At 44.4% G+C, this 24,683-nt stretch overlaps 1 protein-coding gene across 3 annotated transcripts in view; it reads right to left on the bottom strand.

Annotated features, from left to right (window-relative positions):
* Positions 1–24,683, bottom strand: part of LOC126285011 (carboxypeptidase N subunit 2) — a 168,360-nt gene that overhangs the window by 67,044 nt on the left and 76,633 nt on the right. For all 3 annotated transcript variants that reach the window (XM_049984320.1, XM_049984322.1, XM_049984321.1), the window contains one exon: positions 14,975–15,168. In XM_049984320.1, the coding sequence (XP_049840277.1) occupies positions 14,975–15,168 (194 nt within the window). The remainder of the gene's footprint in view (positions 1–14,974; positions 15,169–24,683) is intronic.

The following is a 24,683-nucleotide window of genomic DNA, read 5'->3' as shown; positions in this document are numbered from 1 at the left end:
TCCAGGTGCACCTCGGGTTTAGTTTATCTTCACTTTTGCACGTTCGTTTGAACGTTGTTCTCTTCTGATTTAGAACGGTCCGGCGGTGACCTCAACACTCGGACGTCGACGGATATCCTCGTGCGCTGCGAAGGCACTTCAGCTGGCGCAGAAAAACAGTGCCCTGCCGACAGCGCTCTCTGCTGCTAAAGACTAGAGAACCTGTATACAGAGAGAGTGGCCATAGGTGAATTTGCCCGTGATTGGTTGATTAGCTTTGGCGCCATGTTTCTGCCAAACGTCTCTCGCGCTTCCTATGTTCGCAGTGCTTTTGAGTTGAAGTTCAGGGGACTTTTGGAAACGATTAAAAGGTATTTGAGTTATTGAGAGACTTGTTACGCGTTGTGCATGCATATTCGATTTAGTTGTATGTCGTTTTTAGCATGTAATTAGGGTTTGCGATCTTAAGTACGAGTTTATATAATGAAGCGTTTTGTGAAGAAGTCGGTAGTCCTACATGTTTGAAGTAAACACGTTAACAATTGTACACTGTTGTTTTTGACATCTGTAATTCGTTCTGCAGACGTTCGTAAACGATGCCAGGTTGTGCTGCATTTGGTTGTTCTAATAGAGGCGAAGGTATATTTCGCGTGTTAGCATCTCAGCGCAATGGAGAAAGACGAAAGCAGTGGGCTTTCGCAGTCAACAGGGCTGACATAAATCAAACAGGAGCCTTGTGGAAACCAACTAAGTACTCTTATTTATGCGAAGTAAGTCGTTTTTGCTTTTTGTTTCATTTAATATCTGACGCAATACAGATACGTCGAATCTTTAGCGTTATGCACTTCCGATACAAAACAAATGCTATACACTATTTTTTTATTTACGTTACTTTCATTTTGCAATATGTCTCATAAACGAACTTTAAAGGAGATACATGCAAGTAACGAATAATTTTTACAGGCACTGTGCTGTACGTAGTAGGCTACTATGAGTATATTATAGCTATTTAACGACTGATTTCGCCATATTGTCTTGTGCTTTTGATTCGATGAGAGTGTTCTCCACTAGTCCACCACTGGCCATTCAAAAGGCCCGCCCGCAGTTTGGCACAAAATGGCCGCCGTATCGCCCGGTTGGCCGCTCTCTCCCTATACAGGCTCTCTGCCACAGGCAAGCGGCGGTCGCCCCCCAACCCCTGTGGAGGCGAGCTGTGGCTCCGTGGTGAACAGCCGCGGCCCTACACGGGAAGTACGTGCCTCTGTTTCCACGAGAGTCGCCAGCGCACGTCCTGCACAGCTGCTTGGAATTTTGTACACCCCAGGTATTGCTAGGGGATGTCGGGCGTCTTTTGCAGTTCTTAAATATTCCTTGATCTTCTTGGTGGGTCTGAAGATTATTTCGATCCCAAAGACGCCCGACATCCCCTAGAAACACCTGGGGTATACAAAATTCGATGCAGTTGTGGACAAGTATATGTTGGAACAACGAAAAGAAGTGTAAACACCCGGTTAGCCGAACATAAAAGAAACTGTCCCTTAGGACACGTCGAAAAATCGGCTGTAGCTGAGCATGTTTTCGAGATAGGAATCACGTAATTAAATTTAATGTGACAAGCGTTCTAGCACGGACATCCCATTATCATGCGCTCATGTATAGAGATGCAATAGAAATTCACAAACAGCAAACAATTTTAATAGAAAAGAGGAAGTTTTAAAGTTGGACAAAATATGGATGTCGACATTGCGCCAGCAGAATGACAATCGATTACTCTTAATCGAGAATGATGACTCCTTCCAAAGATAGGCATACCGTCGGCATGGTGTTGCCGTCTATGCGCTCTATAAATGCGGGGGTACCTGGAGCCTCAGTGACAGTAGCCGGGCCACCTCAGAAGATGTCTCCCGCAGATGGAGACGAAACGTCAGGGGAAATTTTATACATCGATCACGGCCTCTCAACCCGGAAGTTTGAAGTGAAGGCAACACCGGCCATGAAAGCCCACGTTGTATGAATCCATATAAATCTAGTGGAAGAGTACGGCGACGGTGCACATCATCATTCATTGAGGTGACGAGACTCACGGGACAGCGATACGCACATACACAGATAGCGGTATTATCGCGTACACAAGGTAGAAAAGGGCAACGCATCGACGAGGCTGTCATTTGCACTCTGGCGATTCATGTGAAAAGGCTTACGACGTGATGACGGCCGTACGACGGGAATTAACTGTCGTTGAACGCGGAGGGGCAGTTGGAGCTAGAGGTCTAGGGAATCGTTAGGGACTTCAGTATTCCCACATCCACAGTGTCAAGAATGTGCTGAGAACACCAGATTTCAGGCGCTGCCTCTCACCGTGCATAAGTTAATTTTCCTGCCTCCAGCCCGTGATTTTTCCGAGCACATTTTCTGCACTTCCATTTCTGATTTCCACACATACAACTATTTTCATTCAGCATTAGAGTAGATTGCTTTAGCTACAAATTTTAAAAAAACTTTCATAAATGTGAAACTTCCTGGCAGATAAAAACTGTGTGACCGACCGAGACTCGAACTCGGGACCTTTGCTTTTCGCAGGCAAGTGCTCTACCATCTGAGCTACCGAAGCACGACTCACGCCCGGTACTCGAGTCTCGGTCGGGTACACAGTTTTAATGTGCCAGGAAGTTTCATATCAGCGCACACTCCGCTGCAGAGTGAAAATCTCATTGTGGAAACATCCCCCAGGCTGTGGCTAAGCCATGTCTCCGCAATATCCTTTCTTTCAGGAGTGCTAGTTCTGCAAGGTTCGCAGGAGAGCTTCTGTAAAGTTTGGAAGGTAGGAGACGGATACTGGCAGAAGTAAAGCTGTGAGTACCGGGCGTGAGTCGTGCTTCGGTAGCTCAGATGGTAGAGTACTTGCCCGTGAAAGGCAAAGGTCCCGAGTTCGAGTCTCGGTCGGGCACACAGTTTTAATCTGCCAGGAAGCTTCATATCAGCGCACACTCCGCTGCAGAGTGAAAATCTCATTCTGGTTTTATGAATGTATTTGCAAATTTCCATTTTATTTAATTATAATTATTTCGTAGGAAGTAAACAGTTTATAGCACGCTTGCGTGACATGGCACTGCTAAGACACTGCTCTAAATTTCATGCTCGTTTTGCACCGAAGTCCTTCCAGCACATTTATTACAATATACAGTTTCCTTATGTCCAGTGCAAGTTGAAACCGACGCATTACTAGACGTGCCTTTATTACGAAAAATGTTTAATTTCATTCCCTCCATTATTTCACAAAACTAGAAACAGTTATTACGTTACACCTTGTGTAACGTTCTATTACAATCAAAATCACTTCGAATGCAGAAAAGTGAGAAAATAGTCCTAAAGCATGCCCGTAAATTTCGTTTACAGCTTGCAAACTGCTAACATGCCAGTCGGATCAATCATGAATGAGTGAGGAAAGGTTAAATACACACATCAAAGAAACTTATCCATAATCTCGGTTCCGAGAGTTCCGGAACCTGTACATAAAATTGGAGTAGAGATCAACATAAACATCATTTCCGCCCTTTTTATTGCTCATGAAAAGCACACCTTGTGTATTGTACCACCATACAGCGAGACCTTCATACAGGTAGATGGTGGTCCAGATTGCTGTACACACCGCTACCTCTAATTCCCAGGAGCACGCCCTCTTGCATTTATCCATACCTGTATTCGTCGTGGCATACTATCCACAACTTCATTAAGGCACTGTTGCTCCACTTTGTCCCACTTTGGCGTAGATCCCTCAGAGTGGTTGGTGCGTCACGTCTTCCATAAACAGCCCTTTTCAGTCTATCCCATGCATGTTCGATAGGGTTCACGTATGGAGAACATGCTGGTCACTCTAGCCGAGAGATGTCGTTATCCTGAAGGAAGTCATTCACAAGACGTGCACGATGGGGGCGCGAATTGTCATCCATGAAGACGAATGCGTCGCCAGTATGCTGCCGATATGATTGCACTATCTGTCGGAGGATGGAATTCACCTATCGTACAGCCTTTGCGGCAACGTCCATGACCACCAGTGGAGTACGTCCGCCCCACGTAAGGCCAACCCAAAACAGCAGGTAATCTTCACCTTCCTGCTCTCGCTGGACAGTGTGTCTAAGGCTTTCAGCCTGACCGGGTTGCCTCCACACGACTGTCTGGTTGAAGGCATATGCGACACTCATGGGCCAAGAGAAAGTGATGCCAATCCTGAGAGGTCCAGTCGGCATGTTGCTGGGTCCATCAGTACCGGGCTGCATGGTGTCGTGCTTGCAAAGATGGACCTCGCCATGGACGTCGGGAGTGAAGTTGCTCATCATACAGGCTATTGCGCACAGTTTGAGTCATAACACGACGTCCTGTGGCTGCACGAAAAGCATTATTGAACATGATGGCGTTGCTGTCAGGGTTCCTCCGAGCCATAAACCGTAGGTAACGGTTATCCACAGCAGTAGTAGCCCTTGAGCGGCCTGAGCGAGGCATGTCATCGACAGTTCCTGTCTCTCTGTATCTCCTCCATGTCCGAACAATATCGCTTCGGTTCACTCCGAGACGCCTGGGCACTTCCCCTGTTGAGAGACCTTCGTGACACAAAGTAACAATACGGACGCGATCGAACCGCAGCATGGCTGAACTGCAGACAACACGAGCCGTGTATCTCCTTCCTGGTGGATTGGTTCAAATGGCTCTAAGCACAATGGGACTTAAACATCTGAGGTCATCAGTCCCCTAGTCTTAGAACTACTTAAATCTAACTAACCTAAAGACATCATACACCTCCATGCCCGAGGCAGGATTCGAACCTGCGACCGTAGCACCAGCGCCGTTCCGGACTGAAGCGCCTAGAACCGCTCGGCCACAGCGGACGGCCTTCCTGGTGGAATGACTGGAACTGATCGGCTGTCGGACCCCCTCCGTCTAATAGGCGCTGCTCATACGTGGATGTTTACATCTTTGGGCGGGTTTATTGACATCTCTGAACAGTCAAAGCGACTGTGTCTGTGATAAAATATCCACAGTCAACGTCTGTCTTCAGGAGTTCCGGGAACCGAGGAGATGCAAAACTTTTTTTTATGTTTGTATGTGGAGAAAGAATACTAGCCCCATGATGCTTTCACGCGATAGGTGACTGACAAAAAAAAAAAAAAAATTCAAATGTGTGTGAAATCTTATGGGACTTAATTGCTAAGGTCATCAGTCCCTAAGCTTACACACTGCTTAACCTAAATTATCCTAAGGACAAACACACACACCCATGCCCGAGGGGGGACTCGAACCTGCGCCAGGACCAGCCGCACAGTCTCTGACTGCAGCGCCCCAGACCGCTTGGCTAATCCCGCGCGGCCCGAGACTGACAGAACAGTAACAAATATTGGTTTGAAAAGTAGTGATGAAGACAGTTATCAAGACCACCATAGCTAGGGAAGAGGTCCTCACATGAAAATAAAGCCAGGCTGTTGCTTTGCACATTGACGAAACGTCTGGCCCCAGTACGCTGTACTATGGGGTGCTGTTTCCCCGGTCGTCTCCTGGCATTCGTACACGTTTCAGTAAACAGGCACCAGCGCACTCTCATGTAAACAGCAATGAGTTGTGCAATAGGGAGTATATTATGACTTCTTTGCCTATGGCACCGTCAACGTGGTTTTGCGAGACTTTCATTCAGCATCAGAGTCTAGTTCCCTTGCCAAAATATATTCGGTTGGGAAGGTCCTAAAATCTGTGAGACATTGTTGATGCATATGTTATCTGACACAGTTTTTAACATGAGTCATAGTGCTGAATGACTTTTCTGCTTCAGCTATAGTCATGGAAGAGTAAAAGATACGCGTAGTTACATTTATGTTAGAAAATGAGTTTGAAACTTTAAACTCATGCACTTTATTCAAGAGGTCTAACTCTTTCAAAGCAATATCTACATAGTTGGAAGTAAGAATAATTTTCAAATAGTTAATTTTTCTTCTAAATCTGTAGTGACATCATTATGGTGTTCACTGATAAATAAACAACTCAACGACCTTATCATCAGTCATCTTCGCCTATTTCCATAAAAACCACAATGTTTCATCTATTATCTTCAGTGTCTCACTACAGGTTTTCAAGTTAGACACTAGACTGTCAATTATAACGCAAAACATTCATCTTGAATAAATCTTCTGAATTTACATCTGTCGCTTCGTATTTTGCTTCATAATGAAATGATTTCTTCTTCTTAGTGCGCACCTCCGAAAATTTAGGATGGGTATTAGTTGCACCGACAAGATCTTTAGATTCAGAGAGAATGATGTCCCAATTTCCACGAATATACTTTAACTTATTTACTAAGCTGTCACGGTGTCTTACCTCAACAGCAATGATAGATTTTTGAGTTTGTAGTGATTTGATTGTGCAGTCAATTGGCACCTACAGCTTTAGACAAACTGATGTCGTGATTAAACTCTTGAAAAATTTCATATAATCGGAAGAAACCTGTACCACAAAATGTGTTTCAGCTGTTTACTGGGAGTTTCAGTATCAATGGCAATCTTACTCAAGTGAGCTGCAATTAGTTTTACGGCATCAACCGAAGTGTTCCATGGGTGTCAGACATGGAATATAAAGAACTTCCAACAAACTACTTCAGAGTTTCCCATCGTTGTGGACTACAAATGAACAGGTTGTGAAGAAGCTGAATCACTCCGAAGAAAGTATCTGCTTCACGACAGCTCTCAGCTGAATGTACGCCACACAAGGCGATGACAAGCACACAGAGAGAATTTTGGAAGATGACTCTACTCCAGAAAATGCGTCTGATCTCCTTTAGAACACTCTATCATATACTTGTCCGCGTCATTCATTGATAGGAACTGAACGAATTAAGTGGGCAGTAGTAACTCCTCTTTTCTGGTTACAATCTACGACTTGCAAAGCCGTTCATTTATTTTTTGTTTATACTAGTAAATTTTCTTACTGAACTAAATATAACTCAGGATGAATGTTGTCTGTTGAGCATAATTTGAATTAGGAGTTGCATCAACAATAACTGAGTAATCCTTCTCATTTTCCCTCAGTTCCAAGGTGGCATTCCTGACGTAATGAGCACATCTACAAATAAATCCATTGTGACTGTCACTTGACAGATAATGCACACGTAACTATCTCCAGCTTCTTGTCCGTCTCTGACCTTGCTCATGTGTTTAGCGATAACTGAATCATAGTGACTCAAGAGCTGTAACATTCTGAGGAAATTTCCATTATTTGGATCTCCAGTTTTCTGAGACAAACCTATGAAGACAAAGCCTCTTTGACCAATAAGTAATGTCACATCATGTAATGTAAGGGTTCCCACGTAAGTTAACTGTTCTATGAATGAACAAGAGAAGAACATTACCTCTTTACATCCGAGCATTAGCAGGACCAGTGTAACTATTTCATGTCATTTTATTTCCTCAGTTTTACGATACTTTCAGGTCAACTACATCACCACAGCTCTATTTTATTTTGTGTTTACTCTTGAACGCAAAATATTTTCTGTATACTTCGAGTAAAATCGCCTCATGATGGAATCACAAGTGCCTTATCATTGAATGGTTCCTGAGGTCATCAGTCCCCTAGAACTTAGAACTACTTAAACCCAACTAACCTAAGGACATCACACACATCCATGCCCGAGGCAGGATTCGAAACTGCGACCGTAGCGGTCGCTCGGTTCCAGACTGTAGCGCCTAGAACCGCTACTCCGGCCGGCCATTATTATTATTATTATTATTATTATTATTATTATCATGCTTTGCATATGTACTAGACATATTGTAATATTAGCAAACTAAGGATATATGGTTCGATGTAAGGGAAGACCTAAGTGCCGTAATATTGCTAGCAAAAATAAAGACATAAAAAAAGAAATATAGGAGCAGAAAAAACGGAATTGAAACGCCGTAACTGCAGCAGATATTAGAAAACGAAGTACCCCGCCTCCCGCTCGGTCAGGGCCGCCTTGCCACGGACCGCGCGCCTCCCCCCGTCGGAGGTTCGAGTCCTCCCTCGCCTCGCACGTGGGTGTGTGTGTGCTGTCCTCAGCGTAAGTCATATTTAATAAGCTTAGGGACCGATGACTTCAGCAGTTTGGTCCTATGGGACCTTACCACAAACTTTTTTTCCGAAATTAGACATATTTAAAGACTCCTAACAATGAGGTTTTACACATACGATTATGAGAGAAATCGGAAAAGGTCAAAAGCTAAGCTGTTGGGTAGTATAGCCAGACAATATAGGGGCAAACAAGAAAAGAAAAAGTATCAAGTGGACTGACGAAAGGAAAATACTGCACGCAGAAAGATAGAAGCCATAAAGTCTTCTGTATTATTGAAAATCTTCCACATCTGCATTTACATTCTGAAAGATTTAGCATATTTTTGGCAGTACTATGTCCCTCAAATGATCCACATTTAACCTAAGTTACAGTGATGTGATTCGATACTATTTCCGTTTAAGTGGATTTAGGAAATAAAACAAATATATAAAGCACGAAAGTAAAACAATGTTAAGATAAGGTTTTAAAACAAATAACTGCCAATCCTTCATGTTTTTTTTTATTTTACTTCATTAATTTATGTAAACATATGTTGTTGTTGTCGTGGTCTTCAGTCCTGAGATTGGTTTGATGCAGCTCTCCATGCTACTCTACCCTGTGCAAGCTTCTTCATCTCCCAGTACCTACTGCAACCTACATCCTTCTGAATCTGCTTCGTGTATTCATCTCTTGGTCTCCCTCTACGAGTTTTGCCCTACACACTCCCCTCCAATACCAAATTGGTGATCCCTTGATGCCTCAGAAGATGTCCTACCAACCGATCCCTTCTTCTAGTCAAGTTGTGCCACAAACTTATCTTCTCCCCAATTCTATTCAACACCTCCTCATTAGTTACGTGATCTACCCATCTAATCTTCAGCATTCTTCTGTAGCACCACATTTCGAAAGCTTCTATTCTCTTCTTGTCCAAACTATTTATCGTCCATGTTTCACTTCCATACATGGCTACACTCCATAGAAATACTTTCAGAAACGAATTCCTGACACTTACATCTATACTCGATGTTAACAAATTTCTCTTCTTCAGAAACGCTTTCCTTGCCATTGCCAGTCTACATTTTATATCCTCTCTACTTTGACCATCATCAGTTGTTTTGCTCCCCAAATAGCAAAACTCCTTTACTACTTTAAGTGTCTCATTTCCTAATGTAATACCCTCAGCATTACCCGACTCAATTCGACTACATTCCATTATCCTCGTTTTGCTTATGTTGATGTTCATCTGATATCCTCCTTTCAAGAGACTATCCATTCCGTTCAACTGCTCTTCCAAGTCGTTTGCTGTCTCTGAGAGAACTACAATGTCATCGGCAAACCTCAAAGTTTTTATTTCTTCTCCATGGATTTTAATACCTGCTCCGAATTTTTCTTTTGTTTCCTTTACTGCTTGCTCAATATAGAGATTGAATAGCATCGGGGAGAGGCTACAACCCTGTCTCACTCCCTTCCCAACCACTGCTTTCCTTTCGTGTGCCTCGAGACTCTTATAAATGCCATCTGGTTTCTGTACAAATTGTAAATCGCCTTTCGCTCCCTGTAATTTACTCCTGCCACCTTCAGAATTTGAAAGAGAGTATTCCAGTCAACATTGTCAAAAGCTTTCTCTAAGTCTACAAATTCTAGAAACGTAGGTTTGCCTTTCCTTAATCTAGCTTCTAAGAGAAGTCGCAGGGTCAGTATTGCCTCACGTGTTCCAATATTTCTACGGAATCCAAACTGATCTTCCCCAAGGTCGGATTCTAATAATTCTAACATATTTTCCATTTGTCTGTAAAGAATACGAAATTCAGTACTCCATCAGATCGGTGTAACAAAGGTTAAATATCCAGCATTGCAGTCGCATAGTACTGTCATAAACATACTATATTTTCAAAATGCATGTGCAGATGTGGAAGTTCTTCACCAATGCAGAAACTGTCATGTTATGAAGCGCAGATGACATGTTACAATATTTCAGTTCCTCTCGTTTCTGTAGCATTTCTCCCATTAATCGAACGTGAGACTTTGAAACTAATAACGGTGCCGTTCTGTTACTCATAAGTGAAAAAGTGAAGCAAATGTAATGACCATTGTGTTGTAGACTCCTTGAAAACGGACTTGTAGCTCCGAAACGCGTTGGACAGAAATCAGCAAATAAAAATGTTGCGACTGAGGACGGACTATTCTTAATAAAATACACTGGCGCCGAAAATTAAATCAACAAACGGCTTTTTCCCCCGTCCTATGTCTAGTTCACGATATAACACCAAAAAACTGACAACTAAATGTACGTACGGCTGTCCTCTGCACGGAAGATGGCATTCCGGTCAACGGGCAGCTATGACAGCGATGGCTCCAGGGCACCTGTGAAAGGAGGTAGTGTTCGTTCGCCGGGTAGCCCAACATCCACAATCGCTGTGGACACAGTCATGGAAGGTGCAGTATGGCACAGCGAAGGTATCTACCAGACTCCCTGCGATACAGGGCCGTAGCAATAAGGGAAGCAGGGCAGTCGCAAACTGATTTGACCCGATGGCTCATGTGAATCGTTCTGTTGTTTCTCCAATTTGGCCACAAATTATGTGGGATCCTGCCCACTAGTCTAATACAGGGCGTAGGAAGCTGTTTTCTAGACAACAATTCAAGCAAATCTTATTAATGGTTAAATTGACAATACTTAACTTAGCAGATGTACAATGAGGTGTCGCAAGCAAATGGCGACGTGTAAGTAACCAATGCGCTTCGATACACACAATTCCCATGCAATCAAATCACGCAAGTTCACAAGTGAAGGCTATGGTGTTCACGTCCCGGCTCGTCTTCCAGTGCTTCGCGGCTATGCCGAGCGGCGCTTACATTCTCTTCGTACGGGGGCCGCTCCGTTCGTGGTGTGGCCACAGTCAGAGTACTACTGGCTGACGTCGTCTCACAGCGTCCTCTGCTGTTACGTTCCAGGGCGACGTGGCGGCGCTCGATGTTACGACGGAACAATTTTCTTCTTCTTCTTTCGCTAGTGCCTTTGTCCCGCATTTTGCGCAAGGCCGGCGTGGTTAAGATCGGATTTGGCACGGTTAATTTTAAGGGGTGGCCAGGTGCGTTAGGTGTCGCCACCCGATACCTCCCTGGACGGATTTAGTGTACTCCAGCTCTCTACGTGGATGTACACCTCACATAGTGCGAACGTTTTTCAAATGTCTGCGAGCCGTTAACTGAGGCGGAACTTCGGGACCAGGGCGGTATTCACCTAGTGAGATGTGGAAAACCGCCTAAAAACCACATCCAGGCTGGCCGGCACACCGGCCCTCGTCGTTAATCCTCCAGGCGGATACGGTCCGGGGTCGGCGCGCTTACCCGAGTCCAGGAAGCAGCGCAGTAGCGCAGTAGCGCTTTCGGTTACCCTGGCGGGTCGTATGCCAGAACCGTTTATAGAGAGCGAAACTGTATCGCGAAAGCGAGGTCAAGGCTGAGCACGGGTGACTTCAGAACAGAGGACCATTATTTGACTGCGAGGCACCGCCTTAGAACTGCACGGCAACAGGCACGTGAGCGCGCAGCGTCTACTGGAATTGTTGTATCGAGGCAAACGGTGTGCAGAAGGCTTCCGCAGAGTGGCCTTCATTGTTAGAGACCTGCTGTATGTATTACCTCTGACGCGTCTTCGCAGATGGGGACGTCTAGGTGGAGTCATCAACATGCCGTCTGGACGGTCCAATAGTGGGCCAATGCTGTGTTCACAGATGAGTCACGATTTAATCTGGAGGGAACGTGGGACTTGATTTCGGGAGCCAAACACTGTGGAAAGAGACCGACATCGAGGAGGATTCCTAACGGTGCGGGCTGGGATTATTTTTACCACTCGAACCCGTCTTCACCAAATTGTATGGGTGAATCATCAAGGTTTAACTGCTGGACCTCATTGTCAGTTGCTGCGAGGTGCTGTAGACCCAGACTTCGCACTTATGTACGATAATGCTGAATCTAATAGAGCAAAGATGGTTGACGTTTTCTTCGAAACGGAAGATATTGCACACGTGGCGTGGCTTCCTCGCTCTCCCGATTTGAAGTAGAGCACGACTGGGATGCAGTAGGGAGACAGTTTGCGTGACGTCAGCTTCCACGAACCACTCTGCAAGACTTGTGAGCAGCTCTGCTGAAACCACTGGCGTTATTCACTAAGTATGAAGACATCGTTTACAGCATGTCCCGTCATTGTTAGGCCTGTATTGCTGCCAGAGGTGGTCACATCCGATACTGCGCACATTCACCAGTAGCCGGAATGTGTGTGCAAATCCGTTAAGGTGCATAAACCGAAGAACATTTTTGTCTATCGTTATGCATGTTGCAGTTGTTTACGTTTTGTACTCTTTACGTTGCTCCTAGCACAGAAAGACCGAAGTCGAAAGAAGGCCCCGGGAGTAGACAACATTCCATTAGAAATACTGACAGCCTTAGGAAAGCCAGTCCTGACAAGACTCTACCATCTGGTGAGCAAGATGTATGAGACAGGCGAAATTCCCTCAGACTTCAAGAAGAGTATAGTAATTGCAATCCCAAAGAAAGCAGGTGTTGACAGATGTGAAAATTACCGAACTATCAGTTTAATGAGTCACAGCTGCAAATCACTATCGCGAATTCTTTACAGACGAATGGAAAATCTAGTAGAAGCTGACCTCGAGGAAGATCAGTTTGGATTCCGTAGAAATGTTGGAACACGTGAGGCAAGGCTGACCCTACGGCTCATCTTGCAAGGAACCTCCACATCTCACCCCCCTCAGATTTAGTTATAAGTTGGCACAGTGGATTGGCCTTGAAAAACTGAACACAGATCAATAGAGAAAACACGAAGAAGTTGTGTGGAACTATGAAAAAATAAGCAAAATATATAAACTGAGTAGTCCATGTGCAAGATAGGCAACATCAAGGAGAGTCTGAGCTCTGGAGCGCTGTGCTCCCGTAGTTAGCGTGAGCAGCTGCGGAACGAGAGTTCCTTGGTTCAAGTCCTCTCTCGAGTGAAAAGTTTGCTTCCTTTATTTTCGCGAAGTTGTGATCTGTCCGTTCGTTCATTGACGTCTCTGTTCACCGCAGTAAGTTTTTCGAGCGCACCGCAAACGAGTGCGATTAGTAGACGAAAGGACGTGCGCCTCCAATGGGAACCAAAACATTTGATCACAAGGTCATAGGTCAACCGATTCCTCCACAGGAAAACACGTCTCATATTTTCTATACGACACTGGTGACGGCATGTGCGTCACAAGACGGGAATATGTTGTCGACCCACCTAACTTGTACACTTGGCGAATGGGTAAAATGATTCTTCTACCTTGCCCGATTTAGGTTTTCTTGTGAATGTGATAATCGCTCCCAAAGAAGTGGTGAAAACAAAAGAGTTTGTCATACAAACTGAAAATAAAAAATTAAACTTTTCATTCGAGGGAAGACTTGAGCCAAGGAACTCACGTTCCGCAACTGCTCACGCTAACCACAGGACCACAGCGCCCATGAGCTCACACTCTTCTTAATGTTGTCTATGTTACTCATGAATTACTCTGTTTGTATATTTTGTTTATTTTTTCATAGTTGCACACAACTCCTTCCTGTTTTCTCGACTGATCTGTGTTCAGTTTCTCAAGGCCTATCCACTGTGCCAACTTAGAACTAAATCCGGGAGGGTTGCGATGGGGAGGTTCCCTTGTTAGAAGAAAGATTAAGGAAAGGCAAAACTACGTTTCTAGAATTTGTAGACTTAGAGAAAGCTTTTGACAATGTTGACTGGAATACGCTCATTCAAATTCTGAAAGTGGCAGGGATAAAATACAGGGAGCGAAACGCTATTTACAATTTGTACAGAAACCAGATGGCAAGTGTAAGAGTCGAAGGACACGAAAGGGAAGCAGTGGTTGGGAATGGAGTGAGACAGAGTTGTAGCCTCTCTCTGATGCTATTCAATCTGTATATTGAGCAAGCAGTAAAGGAAACAAAAGAAAAATTCGGAGTAGGTATTAAAATGCATGTAGAAGAAATAAAAACTTTGAGGTTCGCCGATGATATTGTAATTCTGTCAGAGACAACAAAGGACTTGGAAGAGCAGTTGAACGGAATGGACAGTGTCTTGAAAAAAGGGTATAAGATGAATATCAACAAAAGGAAAACAAGGATAATGGAATGTAATCGAATTAAGTAGGTTGATGCTGAGGGAATTAGATTAGGAAATGAGACACTTAAAGTAGTAAAGGAGTTTTGCTATTTCGGGAGCAAAATAACTGATGATGGTCAAAGTAGAGAGGATATAAAATGTTGACTGTCAATGGCAAGGAAAGCGTTTCTGAAGAAGAGAAATTTGTTAAAATCGAGTATACATTTAAGTGTCAGGAAGTCGTTTCTGAAAGTATTTGTATGGAGTGTAGCCATGTATGGAAGTGAAACATGGACGATAAATAGTTTGGACAAGAAGAGAATAGAAGCTTTCGAAATGTGGTGCTACAGAAGAATGCTGAAGATTGGATGGGTAGATCACATAACTAATGAGGAGGTATTGAACAGAATTGGGGAGAAGAGGAGTTTGTGGCACAACTTGACAAAACGAAGGGATCAGTTGGTAGGACATGTTCTGAGGCATCAAGGGATCAGCAATTTGCTAGTGGAAAGCAGGGTGGAGAGCTGCATCAAACCAGTCTCAGGACTGAAGTGCACAACAACAACAACTTGACTGTCACCTGTTTATACTGTTCTGTGGCAAAATAAAGACGACCTTGCAACATTTGCTTTAGTTTTGGTCTTCAGTGTACACCCCTAACCTAGAAATTACAGCCACGGGCAGTGCACGACTTGGTGTCTACAGTTAACGATAATAGTAAATAGTAGGTGGAGTAAATGAACGTGTGGAGCCGTGCTACATTGACACTGGTAAGCCGATGAGCGAGCACTCACGGCGGTGATGCTGTTGGAGGTGAGGTCTAGCACGGTGAGGTTGTGCAGGCCGGCGAGCAGGCGGGGCCCGAGTCGCGCCAGCCGGTTGCGGCGCAGCGCCAGAGACTCCAGCGCCGACAGCCCGGACAGCAGCTCCTGCGGGACCTCGGACAGGCGGTTGTCCGACAGCCGCAGCCGCCGCAGCGACGACAGACCTGCAGACACAGTCCCGGTCTCCACACACCGCTAGCCGGCGCACAGGGAAAAGGCGGCTGCTTGCCTGAGTTCGCTTTCTCACTGAATTATATTCAGAGCAGCATTTCTTACGCGAAGTAATGATTTGCTTTTCCATAAACCTTGTAGATTAAGTAGTGTTTCAGAACTATACATTACATTGAAAAGAATATAGCCAACTGTTGTGCACATAGTTCCGCGTAGTCAGCGCATACACAACTTTCCCACTAGAGCGCGCCCCGCTAAGCACAACAGCGCAGGCGCAGCGCTCGTCCGTCTCCGCACTACGAGATGGCGCTGCCTTAGAGACGGATCAAATTCTGCTTCCGCCGATCCGCGTATTAATATGTAACGCAGCCAATGAGATTGCTGCTAACGTAGAACCTTTTCTCATCGCGGATCACACTCGCGCAGTGATACCTGAACGCGCGAGGTATTATAACGATTGTACAGACCTCCGATTAGTAAGTCTGCAACAGTCTGCCTTAGTCTGCATATTGAACGAGCGTCAATATTTCTAAAGCTCTGCCGTCTCCTTCAGTATATTGCTCAAATCATCAATACGGCTCTCAGGCGGCCAATATTATTGCGCAATACTGAGTATTGCTCCACCAACAACTCATGGGCAATCACGCAAACCACCCTGGTTTGATTCAGAAAGTGTTAGTTCTTTCGACGTGAATTCCAAGTGAGACAACGCTGCAACGAACATCCACCCAACTGTGGTCACGTGGTTCCATAAAAAAAAGTGTGGTTCATGGTGTGGGATCCTGTAGTCATGTCCTAGTTCATGAACCACGGGCAACGTATGGGTGGCCAAGTAAGTGGTCCCGACAAACGGGATACCAGTTACTTTGGAATAAGGCTGGGCATCTCGGACATATTCCGAGTCGTGGTCACCTTTGTGCTCATACGGCAAAGACTACCAAATACACCGGTTAGTCCCTCAACCGTTAGGGTTAAAACCCAATGGGACTCGGGGCGAGTAAGGCTAGCTACCTGCTTCCCTGGTACTTTAAATATGATGCTGGCAACAATCAGAGCAAAATGCCTCGGACCTTTGGAGGTGACGGAGTCCCACCTCTAACTGACAAACCAGGGACTCCTAAGATACGACTTGGCAAACAAATGGCAATGAGATGGGGAGCTATTAATATCAATGGGGGCTACCCTGGGAAGAAGGTAGAGCTGGCAGAGGCTGCAAGTAAGATGGGGCTGGACGTTTTAGCTGTTAGTGAGATTTGGGTAAGGGGTGAGAAAGAAGAGGAAGTGGGAGAATACAAGGTCTACCTGTCAGGAGTCAAAGCAGGAATAGCACAATGGGGTGTAGGGCTTTACATCAGGAAATAAATGGAACCCAGAGTAGCTGCAGTAAGGTGTGTAAACGAACTACTGATATAGATAGATTTGATGGTGTCTAGCAAGAAAATTAGGATTGTGTCAGTATATTCGCATTGTGAAGGGACAGATCAAGATAAGATGGATAGTTTTTATGATGCACTCAGTGATGCAGTTGTTAGAGTAAAGGACAAGGACAGTGTTCTGCTCATGGGTGATTTTAATGCCAGGATTGGAAATCGAACAGAAGGGTATGAAAAGGTTATGGGTAAATTTGGAGGGGATATGGAGGCCAAAAGGAACGGGAAACAACTCTTGGATTTCTGTGCCAGTATGGGCTTAATAATCACAAACTCCTTTTTAAACATAAGAACATTCACCGGTATACTCGGGAAGGCAGGGGAACCAGATCTGTCATTGACTATATAATAACAGATCATGAATTCAGGAAGGCTGTGAGGGACACACGTGTATTCAGGGGATTCTTTGATGACACTGATCATTATTTAATCTGCAGTGAAATTGGGATTGTGAGGCCGAAAGTGCAGGAGGTCAGGTCCATATGTAGGAGGATAAGAGTGGAGAAACTTCAGGATAAGGACATCAGGCACAAGTACGTAACAGCAATCTCAGAAAGGTACCAGTTAGTTGAATGTAGTCAATTACAGTCATTGGAAAAGGAATGGACAAGGTACAGGGACACAGTACTAGAAGTGACTAAAGAATGTCTTGGAACAGTAGTGTGTAAAAGTAGGATGAAGCAAACAGTTTGGTGGAATGACACAGTCAAGGCAGCCTGTAAAAGGAAAAATAAGGCGTATCAAAAATGGCTACATACTAGAACTCAGGTAGATAGAGAAAGTTATGTTGAAGAAAGAAACAAAGCCAAACAGATAATCGCAGCATCCAAGAAGAAATCTTGGGAAGACTTTGGAAACAGGTTGGAGACTTTGGGTCAAGCTGCTGGAAAACCATTCTGGAGTGTAATTAGCAGTCTTTGAAAGGGAGGTAAGAAGGAAATGACAAGTATTTTGGACAGGTCAGGAAAACTGCTGGTGAATCCTGTGGGTGCCTTGGGCAGATGTAGGGAATATTTTGAAGAGTTGCTCAATGTAGGTGAAAATTCGATCAGCAATGTTTCAGATTTCGAGGTAGAATGGGATAGGAATGATGATGGAAATAGGATCACATTTGAGGAAGTGGAGAAAATGGTCAATAGATTGCAGTGCAATAAAGCAGCTGGGGTTGATGAAATTAAGTCGGAACTCATCAAATACAGTGGAACAGCAGGTCTTAAATGGCTACACAGGATAATTGAAATGGCCTGGGAGTCGGGACAGGTTCCATCAGACTGGACAAAAGCAGTAATCACACAAATCTTTAAACATGGAAACAGAAAAGATTGTAACAACTACAGAGGTATCTCTTTAATCAGCGTTGTGGGTAAAATTTCCTCAGGTATTGTTGAAAGGAAAGTACGAGTATTAGTTGAGGACCAATTGGATGAAAATCAGTGTAGGTTTAGGCCTCTTAGAGGTTGTCAGGACCAGATCTTTAGTTTACGGCAAATAATGGAGAAGTGTTATGAGTGGAACAGGGAACTGTATCTATGCTTTATAGATCTAGAAAAGGCATATGACAGGGTTCCTAGGAGGAAGTTATTGTCTGTTCTACGAGATTATGGAAAAGGAGGCAAACTTTTGCAAGCAATTAAAGGTCTTTACATGGATAGTCGGGAAGCAGTTAGAGTTGACGGTAAATTGAGTTCATGGTTCAGAGTAGTTTCAGGGGTAAGAGAAGGCTGCAACCTGTCTCCACTGTTGTTCATATTAGTTATGGGTCATATGTTGAAAACAATAGACTGGCTAGGTGGGATTAAGATATGTCAACACAAAATAAGCAGTCCTGCATATGCGGATGACTTAGCTGTGATGGCAGATTCGATTGAAAGTTTGGAAAGTAATATTTCAGAGCTAGATCAGAAATGTAAGGACTATGGTATGAAGATTAGCATCTCCAAAACGAAAGTAATGTCAGTGGGAAAGAAATGTAAACGGATTGAGTGCTAAATAGGAGGAACAAAGTTAGAACAGGTGGACGATTTCAAGTACTTTGGATGCATATTCTCACAGGATGGCAACATAGTGAAAGAACTGGAAGCGAGGTGTAGCAAAGCTAATGCAGTGAGCGCTCAGCTACGATCTACTCTCTTCTGCAAGAAGGAAGTCAGTACCAAGACTAAGTTATCTGTGCACCGTTCAATCTTTCGACCAACTTTGTTGTATGGGAGCGAAAGCTGGCTGGATTCAGGTTACCTTATCAACAAGGTTGAGGTTACGGATATGAAAGTAGCTAGGATGATTGCAGGTACTAGCAGATGGGAACAATGGCAGGAAGGTGCCCACAATGAGGAAATCAAAGAAAAACTGGGGATGAACTCTATAGATGTAGCAGTCAGGATGAACAGGCTTAGATGGTGGGGTCATGTTACACGCATGGGAGAAGCAAGGTTACCCAAGAGACTCATGGGTTCAGCAGTAGAGGGTAGGAGGAGTCGGGGCAGACCAAGGAGAAGGTGCCTGGATTCGGTTATGAATGATTTTGAAGTAATAGGTTTAACATCAGAAGAGGCACCAATGTTGGCACTGAATAGGGGATCATGGAGGAATTTTATAAGGGGGCTATGCTCCAGACTGAACGCTGAAAGGCATAATCAGTCTTAAATGGTGATGATGATGATGATGATGATCAGTACCAATAAAGTTTAGCCGCTGCTGCTGCGAATTGCTGTGAACCACATGGAAAAAGGCAGTCATCTAAAGGGGTGAGTGCAGAACTTAGGGCCTAAACGGAGACACTGACACACCACAACATGTCATGCAATCTAATCGGTAAATTCCGTTGCACAAGCCACATTCTGTATCACTTGTAAATTCTTATTTAAATACGCAGTCAGAAAGCTTATCCAAACGTTAGTTTTAAGTTTTTCACGTAACGATCTGTTGAGAGCCTAAATGGCAGTGAAACTGGCACGCACACAGTGTTATGTAGGTTAGATTCCGTTTACCGATAGCTCAGGTTGCTTATCAAGTCCATTTTGACAGACGAATATAGACTACATTTGTTTTAGGTAAGTTACAACCTCTCTGAAATAATAAGCGGTGTTGAACAGGCAGTCCACAAGCTCCCACATGAAACAGCGGACGAAATAAGGCGAGAAACCAGCCGTATACTGACCAAGGCGAAGTTACCAGCATCCAACATGACCAGGGCTGAGCGCAACGGCCTTCGAGCGCTACGTAATGATGACAGCATTGCGGTACTTCCCGCTGACAAGGGCAATGCCGCCGTAATTATGAAGTTCGAGGATTATGATACGAAGATCTGTGCGCTACTGAACGAAGATACTTATCGGAAGCTCCCACGCGACCCGACATCAAGAATAGTAAGAAAAACATCAGAACTTCTTAAGCGATCTTCAGTGGAAGACAGTGTGGTTAAGAGTCTTCTCCCACAGGCGCCTAAACCACCTACTGCTTATAGTTTACCGAAGATACACAAGGACGGGGCGCCATTTCGCCTTATTGTGTCCACAATAGGTTCTCCAGCAAACAAGCTGACGAAGTACTTGGCCAAGCTCCTCGCTCCACATGTGGGACACTGCGAACATCATATAAAAAACTCAGCAGAATTTACCAGCAGAATCAAGCGTCTACGCCTTAGTGAGAACGATATTATGGTGAGTTTTGATGTAGTGGCGCTGTTTTCGAATGTGCCTATCAAAGATTTTCTGGATCTAATTTCCCAGTACTTTGTTAGTGACGTGGTCGAGCTATTTAGGCACACTCTTACGTCATCCTACTTCGTGTACAACGGCCAGTATTAAGATCAGACAGACGGCGTAGCAGTGGGTAGCCCGTTGGCTCCAGCTGTTGCAAACCTCTTCATGGAGAATTTTGAGGATATTGCCATAGATACTGCTCCATTGAAGCCTAAGTGTTTCTTTCGATACGTTGATGACACGTTCGTCATTTGGCCACACGGACGCGAGAAATTAGACGAGTTTTTGGAATACCTCAAAGGCATCAACAGTAATATCCAGTTTACCATGGAGGTGGAAAAAGATAATGCATCGAACTTCCTCGACGTCCTCGTCCACCGTAAACGGAATGGGTGCCTCGGCCACAGCGTCTGCAGAAAACCCACCCGTACAGAGCTGTACCTGCACGCCACCAGCCGTCATCATCCAGCACAGAAGCGCACAGTGTTGCAGACATTGGTGCACCGTGCAGACGACGACAACCTGCCCCACGAACTGAGCCACCTACGCAAGGTCTTCAGGAATAACGGCTACAGCACCTGTCACGTGAAAGAAGTGATTTCTGGGAAATATCAGAATAAGACCAGCGACGAAGAGCAGAAAAACAAACTTGCTTTGCTGCCATTCTGTGGCTCTGTGTCGGGCAAGATAAGCCTCCTGTTGGAAAGACAGAAGTTCAAATCGATCTCCAGGCCTCCAACGAAAATCCGTTCAATTACTGAGACCAGTTAAAGACGCTGTAGGTCTCAGAACAGCTGGTGTTTACGAAACACCTTGTGAGTGTGGCCAGAAGTACATCGGACAGGCGGTGCACACTGCGGAACAACGCAGGAAACAACATGAGAGGCGTTATCTATCGCCTACGCTATCCAGAGAAATCTGCGTTAGCTGAGCATGCGTTAGAAAACGGTCACCACATAAAATTTGACGATACCTCTGTCGTGGCTCGAACTAACGGCTTCTGTGACATTTTAATACAGGAAGCTATTAAAATAAAAATTACCGAAAACACCCTGAATAGAGACGGTGGCTTGCAGCTCAGTGCTGCGTGGGATCCAGCGATCGCGCGCTTGGAGAGGGCACATCGAACGCCGACTCAAAACATGCCCGTATATGGCAACGTGACGGGCACCAGTGACGTCACAGCCGGCAGCTAGCGTATACAAGGGCGCACCAACAGCCCACTGGCAGTCCTAACACTTGACAATGGCCGACGAGTGCTTGGCCGAAAGCTCGTGTAGTTTTAACCAATTGACGCGGTTGGAAACCCGAGAACATTTTGTTCATTGTTTACCCTGTCCAAGGTTTTGGGCTGACACATCGGTACCATTTTAGCCATCTTTGTATGATGAATTGATAAGCATTTGTGGAGAATATCAAGTTGAATGGAGCGTGGATAGATATTTGGACGAGGAGGAAGTCGTCCTAGGGTAGTCTGTGCAGCGGCGCACAGCCGCTACGCCAGAGTCGCCTAGCGGTTAGCCTGTCTGCCTAGTGAGCTGGAGACCCGGGCTCGAATCCTAGCCTCCGTGCAATTTTCCATTCGTCGTTTCAGTCTGTATATATCCATCATAGATATTTGAGACTTGAAAAGGTCTCTGAAACCACATAGTTTTATTTGATTAAAACATAGATTCCTCGAGGTATGAAAGATATCTCAAGAGGAAAGTTATACTGCAGTATAGTTGCTCTCGGTAATGCTGAAACTGGAAGTATTCCAGTCACCTGTTCCTACAATCTCTACATCAAGGTTTGCCGCGCCGCGCCGAACTTGACGCGTGCAGGGTGTGCGTGCCGCTCCTGGCCCGTCTCCACTTACGCTCTGTCCTGCTCGGAAGCAGCGGAAGAGCGCCACACTTCACTGAGTGCTGCGGCGTGGCATTTCTCGATCGGCACAAACGGCTTCAGTCCGGCAGGATCGTGGTGCCAGTGCTGTTTACCCATCGCTATTTGTTCATCGACGGCCGATGTGGCCGAGCGGTTGTAGGAGCTTCGGTCCGGAACCACGCTGCTACTGCGGTCGCGGGATCGAATCCCGCCTCGAGCATGGACATGTGTCATGTCGTTAGGTTAGTTAGGTTTAAGTAGTTCGAAGTCTTAGGGGACTGATGACCTCAGATGTTAAGTCCCATAGTGCTCAGAGCCATTTGAAACATCTTATTTGACATTCACAAGTCCAGTGGCTGTTTGCACAAAAAGAAGCAGTGTACAGCTCGATCGTCACAACCATTTAAAAATGAATGGGAATGACAAAAGAGAGAGATGAGAATTCTCAGTATCTAATATGCAGTCGCTTAATCGACGGATACTATAAGTTTGCTATGAAGCGACATTATAATACTGCGCAGAAAGAATTTTAAAGATTTAGTTGACACTGAAAGAGCAAAAAATTACGAAGATTTACAGACGGGATTCATTCTTTTGTAAATCAGGAAGCAAGCAAGGAGCACGTGAAGAAATTGGTGGTACGAATAGTAAATGTTTTGAAGTCACACGCTTTATTCCACTGTCTGCTGAACTGAACAAAAAGCATGAAGACTGTATACTGCAAAGTACGTTGGTTTACTCAAGCTGCATGCCAGGTACGATGTTTCGATTTAAATCTCGCTTCTGTCGAATTTATGAAGGGAAAGACAGTGCAGGAACGAAAATTAGAACATCCGAAATGGATTGCAGACCTCGCATTTTAAGTGGAGTTGATTGCACACGGGCCACAGTGAGACATTGCAAGACGAGAAAAAACTTCTAATTTGATGGAGATGCATTTAAAAACGATATCGCGTTGTAGAAGAGACACATTCTGATAAACACAGTCCAGTTCCCTAAGCTAACTGAGTTAAAGAAAACAGGAGGTTTCAAGCACTCATCGTAGCTTTGAAAGAATTACAAGGACAGTTCGCTAAATGTTTTGAGGACACTGCCAATGTTACTACTGTTTTAGAGCTGTTTAAGAGACCGTTTCCCGTTTCAGTTGAAAGAGCCCCTGTGTATGTACCAATATAACTAATTGACTTGCAGGGTAATTCCCGTTAAATAAATATGCTTTTAAGTTAAAATTATCCAGGATGTCTATGTTGCTTTCTCCAGGTGTAATTTCCACGTCTCCATGAAGACGTTGCAAAGGTGCTTCAATATTTCTATCAACATATGAGTGTGAAATACGTTTTCTTTTTCAATATCAAACTAAATAATTCGTGCTTGCGTGGCAACCTGACTGCGAAAATCTGCGAAGTTGTCTGCGCCTGTCCGTATATGCCGAGAGTCTCCAACACATAAAAATTCCATTATGTCTCTTCGCAGCAAAAATAATTAAATAATACTCAACATTTGTTTCGTTTATGATCTTTGTTGTTACATTTACATGCGGCTCGTTCGTAATTTCCCCCCCCCCCCCCCCCTGAGTCGAAGGACAGCTCTGACACATTCCATCAAGTGGTGAAGAAACATTCAAACAAGAAGGCTAGAACAAGATGGCCGCTGCCTATTTTTTGTACTTCTGTGCCCGTAACAGCGGTAAATGATTATGCATTACTTCTACTCACCTTAGAGTAAGAAAAAACATAGTAAGTTACGACTTCCTCTTCAAAAAACTGGACTGCAGCTCACGAAGCCACACACTGACGCAAGGGCAAGGCGTGGTTTAGGCGATGGAGGGTATTCACGAACGAACTATCATGCAGAGCGTTGGAGCAAAGGAACCTCATGGGGGCAAAGGTAAATGTCATTTGGGCACTAGCGAAAGTTCGTCAGAGGCCGAAAAGTGCAACGAAATGACTGAAAATACACTAACCTGCGTGAATTGTATGGGATATAAATCTTCTAAATAAGACAGTAAACCTGTTATATGCTTCAAGTGTGAAGTTGATTTCGAACAAAGTGATGAATAATTTTTTTAGAATATGTTGTTGTTGTTGTGGTCTTCAGTCCTGAGACTGGATTGATGCAGCTCTCCATGCTACTCTATCCTGTGCAAGCCTCTTCATCTCCCAGTACCTACTGCAACCTATATCCTTATGAATCTGCTTAGTGTATTCATCTATTGGTCTCCCTCTACGATTTTTACCCTCCACGCTGCCCTCCAATACTAAATTGGTGATCCCTTGATGCCTCAGAACATGTCCTACCATCCGATCCCTTCTTCTAGTCAAGTTGTGCCACAAACTTCTCTTCTCCCCAATCCTATTCAATACTTCCTCATTAGTTATGTGATCTACCCATCTATTTTAGAAAATATGTTACGCAAACTATTTAAACTGTACATCAAATATTTGTAATATTTTTTAATTGTGCTAAAAAAATTAAAGTGTTTGTAACGACTTTTACTACGAATTTAAACTG

Source organism: Schistocerca gregaria, chromosome 8, assembly GCF_023897955.1.
Source record: "Schistocerca gregaria isolate iqSchGreg1 chromosome 8, iqSchGreg1.2, whole genome shotgun sequence".
NCBI classification, from domain to species: domain Eukaryota; kingdom Metazoa; phylum Arthropoda; class Insecta; order Orthoptera; family Acrididae; genus Schistocerca; species Schistocerca gregaria.
The sequence above is the reverse complement of the archived record's forward strand: the minus strand, read 5'-3'. Positions and strand labels throughout refer to the sequence as shown.